The sequence below is a fragment of the Lathyrus oleraceus genome, chromosome 6, assembly GCF_024323335.1.
Source record: "Lathyrus oleraceus cultivar Zhongwan6 chromosome 6, CAAS_Psat_ZW6_1.0, whole genome shotgun sequence".
Taxonomy (NCBI): domain Eukaryota; kingdom Viridiplantae; phylum Streptophyta; class Magnoliopsida; order Fabales; family Fabaceae; genus Lathyrus; species Lathyrus oleraceus.
Genome location: NC_066584.1, coordinates 243,716,371 through 243,729,198, shown reverse-complemented (window position 1 = coordinate 243,729,198; position 12,828 = coordinate 243,716,371). Strand labels below are relative to the sequence as shown.

The 12,828-nt window shown below is 34.1% G+C and overlaps 1 protein-coding gene across 1 annotated transcript; it reads right to left on the bottom strand.

Annotated features, from left to right (window-relative positions):
- Positions 1–2,295: 2,295 nt before the first annotated feature.
- On the bottom strand, positions 2,296–7,585 carry LOC127092990 (uncharacterized). Its single transcript, XM_051031880.1, has 8 exons — positions 7,309–7,585; positions 6,954–7,226; positions 6,532–6,815; positions 6,212–6,340; positions 5,269–5,391; positions 3,913–4,020; positions 2,807–2,985; positions 2,296–2,645 (listed from the first exon to the last, which is right to left on the bottom strand). The coding sequence occupies exons 1-8, from the start codon at positions 7,457–7,459 to the stop codon at positions 2,522–2,524; spliced, it is 1,371 nt and encodes a 456-aa protein (XP_050887837.1). The 5' UTR covers positions 7,460–7,585; the 3' UTR covers positions 2,296–2,521.
- Between the last annotated feature and the right edge of the window lie 5,243 nt (positions 7,586–12,828).

Genomic DNA, 12,828 nt, shown 5'->3' with positions numbered 1-12,828 from the left:
ACATTTATATTCACAGTATGGAAAAATGAAAGTGCGAAAAATAAGACTACGCTATTACATGACTTCGGGATGGGGTACATAATTTAAAAGGGGATATAAAATATCTAAATCTTAATTAACGAGTACAAAATTAAAAGGGCATAGAAAGTTCATGACAAATGAAATAAATAAACTAAATTTAAGAATGAATTAAGAATATTTTTAGTCTATAATAATAGAAACTTTTTTTTTATAAATTTATGGAAAAACATAGACTAAATTGATAGAAATTTTAAAAGAAAAGAGAAAAAAAATATAATTAGATTTTTATTATTCAAAATATCCCATTTTAATTAATTAAGTGATATATGAAAATTTAATTAATAAACTACCAACCCAGGACCTCTACGTTGCAGTGAGGGGGAAGCTACCAACGAGCCATGTTGGTCCATTCGTTATTTATTCGCCTTCATTAAAATATATATTAATTCTACATGGATTTTTCCATTTTGACACAACACCACCATGCATGTTACAGTTTTCTCTCTTACGACAAGCTACTTTATTTTTTCTCATGTTGTTTCTTTCATGTGAATATAACAAACCTGTAACTTCATCTTATATCCAACCACACACATAAAATAAGATCATATGTAATCATCATGCAATAATAAAAATAGCCATGCACAAATCAAGAAGCTTATATTATTTTACTCATGTATTAGTTCTCTTTACTGCAAGTGATAATGATAAAACAAACCTTACACATACATGTTAAAGACAACCAAGGATTTATATTATCACCATTATATCATCATCATCATTATTATGTAATAACAGCATGTGAAATAAACATAATCATGCTAGAAACAACACTCATATAATAATAATTAAATGGCAGATATAATTCTTTAATCATGCAAACAGAATTTCTCCAACATGCTATGACATATCAAGAATAGATGCATACTTGAATAAAGCAATATCAACATCCACCAAACCATGAATACATCATCTCAATATATATATTAAACCAATATTATTCATGCATGAATTAAGGAGTATTGCAAGGTAATCATGCTGGATGCAAATTCCATAATGAACACTTACTGGGGATTTGAGTGCTTTATGGTTGCTTCTCTTTTCCCTGCCCGTGAATTTTCTTGTTTCTGCCTTGTATCTTCTTCTGCTGTATCTCTCCTCTTTCGTCTTCTCCCTTGAGTGCTTTATGGTTGCTTCTCTTTTCCCTGCCCGTGAATTTTCTTGTTTCTGCCTTGTATCTTCTTCTGCTGTATCTCTCCTCTTTCGTCTTCTCCCTCTCGCTGCAGCCATATGAAGTGTTTATAATGGTGTGGATTAGGGTTTAACCTTGCTAAATATTTGGATCTCTTCCTATATTTTAGGGTTTAACCTTGCTAAATATTTGGATCCCTTCCTATACTTTAGGAGAGTTAGGGTTTAACCTTGCTAAATATTTATTAAATACAAATATTATTATAAATAATGAATAATTTAAATAAAAATTAATTTAAATTTTAGTTACATAATTGAATTAAAATTTAAACCTATTTCTATTTTACTTTCATCATTTAAAAAAAAAATCAAAATTATTCTTACTTATATCAACCAAAATTATTTTATAATTTATGGGCTTTTAAAAAAATGTTACTCTTATAAATAAATTTTATTAAGTAAAAAACGTGAATTACTAAATAAATACTATTTATAAATAATGAATAAATGGAACATGAGTCACTAAATTATAAAAAATAATTATTATAATTTAATGAGCTTTAACAAATAAAATTAATTTAAAATTTTAATTATACAATTAAAATTCAAATCTATTTTTATTTATTATTAAATTAAAACTATTTTATTTATATATATATAATTTATTTATATCATACAGATAACCAAAATTATTATTATTTTTTATATCTGTATCACATAATAAATAAATTAAAATTTATAATTTATATGAGAATGTATGCTAATGAATGAATGCAAATGTGAAATGAATGCCATGCATGAATCAATTTATCATAAAAATTAACAGGCAAATTTTGGGGTATGACAGACGGGCACCAAATAACCACCCTCTCAACACCATAATTGAGAATGAGAAGATAAAAACAAATTTGATGCACATAATGTGCTATAAGATTTAGTGAGACTGAAAATGCAACATTGTTGTATATACACCATCTAAACACTTTGTATGCCCTAGAATTCTCGAATAGAATATTATATAACTGCCCATAAATGATGTTCATCACATATAACTATTGGATTTTGATTTTGGATGCAGTAATATGATAGATAGACAAGTGAATCCAATGAATTGCACTATCCAATGTTTTAGTAAAAAGATCACGAGTTTAACTCTCCCAATGACATATCACACACACACACAAACTAATGTTTGGTTTTACTACTTAAAATTACATACATATATTTTGGGAAAGAGAAGATAGAAATAAACCGGTACACACTCATGTTTACACGAAAAATGAATACAGAGACAGAAAAAAATGATCTGCTACAAGTTGTAACTGTCAATTCCCAAATCCCTCAAGGCATCAGTAGCAGCTTCCTTACAGTTTGCATGTGTTTGCTTTGCCTTCCTTATGTATTTCTCAATTCCATTATTAAGAAGAATAGTTCTGTACAATATACGTTGTGTAAGCGGGAATTATTGAGCTAGAAAACCATATTGAATGCTAACATGTGTTTCAAGATATTTATAAGTGATCAGATTGTGCCACGTGGTTAGAAAAAACTTGGATTTTATTTGCACTGTGAACATCACAAATTATGAGCTTACCTGTTCTCTAGGTTTCTCGCTACTAAATTTCTGATCATAAGACAGGAGTTTCTTTGCATTTGGTGTGCTGCGGGAAATTTCTGCATTGATTGAATAGCAAGGTCACCGGCACCAGCTTCAATGGCTCGGGCTGCATTTTCCGGGGATCTTAGGGAAAGCACAGAAATAATAGACATGACCTGCATCACAAATAAAGTAAAATATAAAGACGCAAATATACGAACTCAAAGCATATAAACAAGTATATCAGGAATTGTACAGATAAAGCTATGTGCTGGATATAATGATATCAATCCCGATAAAATATACTCGTATACAGATTCATACCTACATGTATAGTAATTTTGTTACTCCTACCTTAACTTTTATTACCTGCATATTAGTACTTGAACTTGGTCTATAGTACATTTTTTCCACAAATGAATACTATTACAATGCATATTAGTACTTGAACTTGGTCTATAGTACATTTTTTCCACAAACGAATACTATTACAATACTGACATTATGGCGACTAATTAATATAAAAGAACATTATTAACTAAAAATACAACATATAATTTATTTGAAAAAATAAGATCATCTAAATATTATGGTCAAAATAACACATACTTAGGTTATTTCATCTCATCACCAAAATTAGACTCTCCAAATATTGTTTTTGGTCCAGTAAAGTAATAATAACAGAAATAGCCTCAATTTTCCATTGCAGGTTATTTCATCTCATCACCAAAATTAGACTCTCCAAATATTGTTTTTGGTCCAGTAAAGTAAAAATAACAGAAATAGCCTCAATTTTCCATTGCGACGGCTAAACAGATGCCTCAATTCTGTGGGGGTACAATTTGGTTATAGTTATTGTTGTTTATAGCAGGATTTTGTAGGTGTTGACACCCATAACTTGATCAAGTGTATAAATCTAGTTTAACTGCAAAGTTAGTCCTCATTACAGCTTCTCATTTTGGATGATTAAAAGTAAATAGCAATCCTAAGACGGAAGAATAAATCAGTATATAAGTTACTATGAAATTAATCTGCCAATGAAAAAGTTTATACTTCGAGTAGGATGATTAAGACTGATGGTTTGAACTGTTTAAGGTTCTCACCTCTTGCAAAACAGAAGGATCATCAGCATATCTGGCTGAAAGCTTGATTAGCTTATCCATACCCCCTTTCCCAACAATTGCACTCTTGTTTGCATCACTTCCTGCTAACTAATCAAGTAAACATATAAAGGTGTTATTCAACTCAAGAAAACAAAAACTACATATTTAAAATACAAAATAATGCCAGGCCAGGCAAACTATATTTTCTGACAAGTGTAGTGGATAGCTTGTGTTTGAGCCTGTGTTGTTAATCTTGGATAGCATTGTGTAGCACCGACCCCCTAAAATGTTATAACGGTAGAGCGGATAGCGGGATAGCCGCTATTGCAAAGACTAAAAACCAGTGTACAAAGTAAACATAAATACTCAAAAATAGACTAATACACAAAATTAAAGAGATCATCATACTTAATAATTAAAGAACCTAAAGGATAGGGTAATAAACCCTAAGCAAAGAAGAAGAAGAATACAGAACTGAACTAAAAGTAGGAAGAGCCGAACGATTATTTGTGAGCAAGAACATGACATTACTCTTCAAAGAGTTCTGATTGAAATTTATACCCTTAAAAAAAGACAAGTGTTTAAAAAAAAGAATGAGAAATTTATTACAAAAATTCTAATAGCAGACACAATAGCAGTTGTGATAGCAGTTTGGGGCCGCAACTTGCGGCCGCTACAACCGCTATTGTTGACAGTGGCTTGCAGACCAATAACGCCGCGCTGAGCCCTGTCACCGCTGCGCTATTCCGCTATAGCGGTGCTATAACGTGCTATTGACAACTTAGGTTTGAGCCCTAGAAGAAATCATTAAGATTGTTTCATTTTTACCCACATCACTCAAGTATGACATGATATACACACCATAAAATATATTACACATACTTTTATGAACATATGACATGCCTAAGAAAAGAAAGCTAAAGTCATATTTCAGACCAAATTGTACCATTCAAAATACGGGTAAATGTGGTTGGTTGGACTGGAATAGTTGACTTATAACCCCAGCTTTTACGCAAGCTTATCAGCTATATACATTTTTTATTAAATGAACAAATTAAAGATGCAAAGGATAGATGTGAAACAAATACTAAATCATATTCAGGTACTGGTGATAGAAATTTGAAACACGTGAATTATAAATATTCAAAGAAAACTTTCAGCTCAAGAAGAAACGGTGAGCTACTAACCACTTAAACGGCTAAAAAGGAGAAAACTCAATCAATCGCTTCAAACTAATGGCTGGGAAAAATACTACTGCTTTGCTTAGAAATTGTTAAAAATAAATAAAATATAAATATTAATGATAATAATAAAAGGTCCAAGGGGAATTTCTAGAGAAGCATCTTCAACTTATACCTTTGAAAGTAATGAGCAGCAAACTTTGGCTACATCTGTGTTGCCTTGTTCACCACTGTCATCTATGCATTTGAGTACTACATCAATACCACCTTTTTCAGCAATGGATTTACATATTTCATCCTGGAACAGATTATAAATACTCAGCAGAGAAAATACGAGACAGTATATACTTGTTTAAGTGTTTCAATTTGATGATTATAACAAGCCTGACACAACATAACATGCTAAATCTACACCTTAAAAAGCATTAAAAATCTAAGGGGGCAGGAACAGAACAAAGCTCAAGTGCAACCCACCCTCAATAAAAATTCTTGAAAAACTCAAGTCATTGCCTTTTATAAAGCAACATAGAGAAGTATCACCCATCACTGGCCCTAAGTTTGTTTTTACCATTAATATGCCCACTTGCATTGTCACCCAGTTTCTTCATGAAGAAGGAAATCTTACAAGGATGCCTTCAGTAAAAGGAATCAACAGTAACTCAGCATTTGGCATCATATAGACAGAGACAGAGACAGCATAAAAGCTTTTGGGCTATTGATGGTAATTCTAAGACATGAATCAATAATGACACTAATGACTTGTGTTTGTAGCACCAGTAAGGCAGTAACCATAAATACCCGTTTCTTTTCAATTATCAATTTTTTTGGGAAAAGAATTATTCTTATTTGTGTCATTTTCAAATCTCAAGGTTACATTGACAAATTTTTGTCAATTATATGCTTACTTTATCAATTGCTACTTTTGCACCTAAATTATTAATCAAAACTATTTCTTGTTTGTGCAAAACAACGGGAAAAGACGTGAACATAAGAATAGATAGAATACCAAAAAACTATACAATAAATATTTTTTTGATCCAATGGTTATAATCTCTTGAATTTTGAATGGAAATCAATATTTTAATGCTCGGTGTAGATTTAGATTTTGCTTCACTTACATTTACTGCAGTGGCCTTTAAAGTGATGCATGCTGAAATTAGGTCAGGTGCGCCAAGTCCTGTGTGCAGAGAATCCACAATGGCTTCTGGAATTCCAATCTTAGCAAATTTTCGTGCATATCCATAAACCTGAAAATGGAATGGAATGTACAGTTTTCAGTTGTGATGATAACAGCAGTTTCATAAAAAATTGGAAGACCCTCTTGTTTACCAAATTAAGTTCATTTCGTGTTTTTTCTTATACTGTGTGGGTGTTTGTTTATTCACTAGATTCCTTCAATTTATAAGATGACATGCCAATTCAAGCTACTTTAACTTACTTGGGAAGCTAGAACCCGATTGTCATCAGGCGTCAAAAGTACACGAATAGCATCATATAAACTTTGAATGCCAGGGTTCTTATGTATGGACATTATCTCTACAATTAACTCATCAACTTTCAATTCCATAAATGACTCCTTGACAATCTCATCACCTGTCGCAGCTGAAGCCACAACACGGAATCCGTTATTTAAGACATCTACGTTTTGCTTGTTGTCATTTAAGATACCAACTATAATCCTTGGTCCATTACTGTTCTGGAACGTTCCGGTACTTTGAACATCTGCAGCAACAGAGATATCAACATAATACTACAGAGAAAGAGAATAGTAGAGTTCAAGCGAAAGAAGCAATGCAAAGATCTAACCAAAACTCAACTAATATACATGAGCAAGAGAAAGATGAAATTCAAAGAACTAACCGTGAAGCAACGACGACAAAGCATTTAAACCAGAAAGAAGAACAAGTTGAGATCCATTCGCACTATTTATCTTAGAACAAACCAATTCAACACCGCCATTTTTTGTAGCAATAGCCGCATTGACATTCCCAGCGTCACCGCCGCACAACTCGGCCAGTTTATCAAAAGCTTCCACCGTCTCATCCAATGCATCCGATTCCGACTCCAACCGTTTCAACTTTTCTAAGCACTCTATCACCGGATTGCTCTCTCCGGGAACGGAAGTCACGATGCCTGTTAAAACGACGACGTTTAGGAATGGAGATTAGAATCGAAATGAGAAACGCGGAAGAGAAGAAGGTGAAGTGAGAGTGACCTGAGAGATCGACGCCTTGGAGAGTGAGGGTTTGGATTGCGTCTTCGAGAGCTTCCGCGGGGTCCATTCCGAGGTCGTCGATGTTTTCATTTACTAGCTCGTCGAAAGCATCTTGTGAGATCGCACGCGCCGTCGTCTTTGGTGGCGCCATTGATGTGCTTTCAGACAGTAGCTGTTTCTCTTTCGTTTTGCTTCAGCTTCTATATTTTCAAACTTGGGAACTCAAAGCCCGAGTTCAGCGACGGCCCCATCTAGCACCAACAGTAAAAAAAAAACAATTAAGGAAATCAAAATTGATTTTTAGGGTCTTGTCAAGAATTACGTTTAAGAAAACTAATTTTATTTTTTTCTTAAAATTTAATACACTATCTTCAAAATAATATTTATATTTTTAATTCATTAATGTGTTTTTAGAGCATTTATTTGCATTTCCATTTTCTGAAAGTATAGGAAAGTTTTTTTTCTGTATGTTCATTTTTTCTGATTGTGAATAATGGAAATTATTTACAACCCTCTAAAAATTTGCATTTCCATTATTTACTACTAAAATAAATATATTTCATTTTAAGCTAAATAAAATTTATTAACATATTTTATGATTTGTGAATCAAAAGAATTTTAAAAAATATATATATCACTCAAATAACAATCATAAAAACTTTCATAATACATCATATATCTTGATATAAAAATACTATTTTGAGAGCGTTGTAGCTCAGAAAAAGAATATGACCTTGTAAAATGTGTCGCATGATCTCGAAATGATTGACAAAGTCATCACCGAACTTTATTTATTTTGAAATGGAAACTTGGTGTTGACCAAGTGCTTTTGAAAATGAAGCTTAGTGGTTCTAATGCCCTAGATTTTTTCCATCCAAGACATGACTCCAATTTTTTTTAAAATAAATGTTTAAAATTAAAATAAAATGTTTCAAAAATTTAATCAATCCATACTCTGCAACAATTCAAATTTATCAGCGAAAAATCACTGCATTTCCAATTCATTCAAACGAAAATACATAAGTTACTTAAAATATAATACGTCAATTTGTAACTACTGAAACATTTTTATTTTGAAAACTCCTTCTTTCCGACGACCATGCAACAAGCAAACATCAATCAATCTTGAAATTTCACACTTGTACCTAAAATATTGTTTTAAGAGGTCAGTTTCCATTAGCCAGAACCCATATCAAACTAAATTAAACGAGAGTTAAAAATCAGACAAATATAAAAATACATATCATTTTGTTAGCTCCCAATTTCGACGCCCATATAAATTAAGAGAATAAAGTTCCTATGAAGATGTTTCGACAAAACTATGCGTTTGAAGTTCTAGTCGAAGATGTCTTGGTACAAGGGTGAAGATGTTGCGTGGACTTAGAAATATTTTTAGTGGTTTAAGGTGTTTTTCGACAGAGACGTCACCAATTGTGGTTCAACGAGGGATTCAAATTCAAATAAATGAGGGAACTTTTGTTCTTATCTAAACTGTTGAAAATACATTTGGAGCATAGTGGATAGTTACATGCATGCAAAGTGCCACTTGTCTCAATTTTGTGGAAAGGCTGTTAGAAGCGGTTACTTCGATTAGTATAAATAAGAGGTCTTAGTGTTAGAATCGTGTGTGTGTTCAAGTGTGTACAAAATCTGTCAATTTTATCAAAGTATCTGTGTGCAGAGAAAGGGTAAATTGAGAAATGTATGTTTGATGTTACACCATTGTTTTTTACGTGAAGTAATTTAATCAATTCTTTATTTCCAGAATTGTACTTTTACCCAGAAGTTTATCTTTACTACCATTTACTTTCGATTTACAACATTCTTTTTGCCCTCTTTCATTTTATATTTTCATTAAATCCTTTAACGAATTATTGTTGGTATGAACACCGTCGAAGTGTTTATGTTCATTAGAATTCACCTTCAAAAACAGTTAGCACATGTCCTAGGATCAATCTGATCGATCCTGTAAGTAACCAAATATAGTAATTTGGAAGATCAGCGGTTGTTTACCAATTTTCACGGTAAAAAAATTGGCACGCCCAGTGGGACAGTGCTAACATTTGAAAATTTGATTTTTTCTTCATTTATTCTAATTCTGGTCGTTTAATCATGTTTTCCCTTTTGAAAAATTTGTTGTATGTTATTAAGAAGTGGTAAAGTAGCCATAACCAACGAAGATAGACCAAGGAGAAGATCCATAAGGAGAATGGCGAATTCAAATGCGGCAAATGACCAAAATCCTCAAAACCCAAAAAATAATGTACCACCCCCTTCTTCTTCGACAGGGGAAAACACGACCACAATGCTCGTGTCTGAACCGGTACCATCTATGGTAAGTTTGATGCCTACATATTCGATTGCCCACACTGAACCCATTTTGACTTACATTGGGCCAAGGGGACCTCATAACACTCCTCCACCAATTGGGAATGTTTCAAATAGGCCTTTAGTACCCCTCAGTTTCTCTATGCCTTTTGGTGGTCGAGAACAGCCTTATGGAATGCCAACTTCAGTAATGGCAAGCTTACATAACGCTGCTTCGACATTCTCAGAACCAGTGGTTAACATAACCTCCCCATTGCAAGGGTCAGGATCTGAGGTTAACGTGGGTCGAAATAACCAATATTTAGGCTTGGGATACCAAACATAAATGTCAAACCTTATCAATAATTCCGCAGCGGTGTGGAGGCAGTAGAGTCACTTGAGGAACAAAAACAATTTAGCAAAATAGTATTTGTAATAAAAAGTGCTTCTAAGAGTAAGCGAGTATTACAACAATGTATTGTAGCAAGAGTTTTCACGTATGAGCAGCGGCTCGTGAAAAATTGAGAGAAAATATGAATGACTTTTTCTGTGCGTTATTGTTGTGTCTCTCAATGAGGTAGGCTGTCCTTTATATAGTAGTGAGAAGGACCGTTGGAGTGATGACAGAATATTGGTCTTTAATGAGCATTCAATGTCATTACTTTTGTGTTTCTTGCCATAACCATTTTGTCTCCCTGAATAACTCCTTTCTTAAAATACTTCCTTTCCATATTGAGAGATTCTTTCCATTACTCTTTCTGGATTTGGTGAATCTTCATCAGAGTCTTGTTGTATCGGAGTCATGCGTCAGAAGGGGATTATGTCTGAGTTCATCAGAGCTTCTCAGAGTACTAGTCTTTTTTATCATCAGAACTAAGACCAGTAGTTGTTAGAGCTTCTAGTTCTTTTTACTATCTTGCTTTGGTCAGATTTAGAACTTCTTGGGCGTACTTCTTCCTTAGCGGCGTCTGATCCTCTGGCACATTGTATCTGATCAGTGTTTGTATCTGATAAAATGATCAGAGCCCTTCGTTACTGTTCAGAGTCCTGTACACTTAGAAAAATTTCGTTAGGGTGCCATTTTTGGTTTCATCCTTTGTTATCATCAAAATCCTGGAATTCTATTGTAGAACTAACTTTGTTCTTACAGTCTCCCCCTTTTTGATGATGACAAAACAATTTTAATTTAGAGATGAAACATTTTTATATAAGAGTTTTAGATCAGATAGAAGTGAGCTCCCCCTGAGTCAAATCTGGGAGTTCAGAAGTTGTTACCGGACTTTCCATGATTTGGTGTTTCTAGCTACTTTCCTGCAAGTCTCTAAGTCAATAGTTAGAAATAATATTTGCAGTATGATAGGAGTTAGATATGTTTTCATCTGAGCTGTTTTTAGTTTTCCCCTTTGTCAGAATCAAAAAGACTTAGTGAAAAATAATGAGCAATATATATATATATATATATATATATATATATATATATATATATATATATATAGCAGGTATAGAGGCCAGAAACGCAGAAAAACAAGAACGCAGAGAACAATAAGCAAATAAGAGCAGAGCAACAAGAAAATCAGAAGAACAACAAGCAAAAGGAAAGAACATGAAAACAAGTCCTAGGTGCCTAAGGGTTCTGGAGTAGCTGAGTCAGCAGATTCTGAATGTTGATATTTACTGAGTCCTGTTGATCCAATCTGGCTCAGACTTCCTGCCGTTCTTTCTGAAGTTCTTCAAGAGTCTTTAGAACCAGAGGGACAAAAGTGGATGACTCCCCTTGAGTCAGAGCATCCTGTTCTACCCTGGTGGCAGACTCTTCAGCCAGATGAGATGCTTCTTCAGTGGCACCTTTTGCTTGTGCTTCAGCTTCAGTAGCAGCAGCATCAGCCAGAGCTTTGGCCTTAACTTCCTTGATCCTTTGTAGTTCTTCTTGCTTGGCTTTCTCTTCAGCTTCTTTGCGTGCCCGCTCCTCAGCTTCTCTAGCTAGACGCTCCTGAAGTCTGATCTCAGCGTCTCTGATAAAGTCATTGCGGACTTGTTCAGAGAGGCCCTTCAGCTTAAAGGCTTCAGAGGTCATCCAACTTATCACTTTGTTCCAGTGAGTCCTTACAGCGGAGGGATCATCACTGATGCCAGAGTTGATGGTCAGAGACTTGACCTTGTCAATTGAAGCTTCTACAAACACCATTATTGCTTCCTCAAGGGTTAGAAGGGTGTTTTCAGGTTCAGAGGCTTGGGGTGTGTAACACCTCAAAATTTGCCCTCCTCTCTTGGGACTAGCATATCATGTTGCATATCATTTTAGGTCATTAAGCATTGCATATCATGTGGTTACATTGTGCAAATCATCCTCTCAAGTCTTGATCAGAAGATGGGAGGTTATGTGCCAGCTAGGGTTTCATTGGACTGGTCATTAATCATCTGAGGATGTGGAGGTCCAAATTAGGGTTTTGTGATTCTCAAAGGAGCTTGGTCTTCATCTTGTTTGAAATGATTCATCATCATCATCATGGTCTTGTTATCATCAGGAGTTTGATCAGCATATTTCTTGAGATTAGGGTTTTGACCACTGGTCAACCCTAATCAGTTGCATTGGGCCAATCAGGGCATGATCAGGAGATGGGGTCTATGGTGGAGATGAGGATCATCATATGGTTATATGGGGCTTATTGAGGCTAGGGTTTCATCCTTGAGCCATTTCATCAGAAGATTGGAGCTCAATTTGATCTATGCATTGCCAAATTCATCTATCAGCTGAAAAGTCAACTGTGGTCAACTGTGCATGATTTAATGGATTTGGAGGAGGGATTGAGTTGGATACACTTCACTCATGTTGGAACAAGTGTTATTTGACATTTCAAAGCTCAAGAATGGAGAAAATCAAGTCAGAACAAAAACTGCCAAAAATAGAAAGTGACTTGTAATAGAAGTTTCCAAAAATGGAAAGTTTTTGACCTCAAAATTACATGTCCAAGGAAGCTTCAAATGAAAATTTGTTCAACATGAAAGTTGTAGATCTTGGTCTCACCTTTCCAAAAAGTCCAAGAACTTGAAAATCCCATGTATGGTTGGCAAGTTATGGTCCAGTCAATTTCAAAAATGACCCATAATCAGAGGGGCATAACTTCCACATGGAGTGTCCAAATTGAGTGTTCTTTTTATGCACAAACTCCATTTGACATGTACTTTCATGGTGCATAATTGGATTTCATCAAA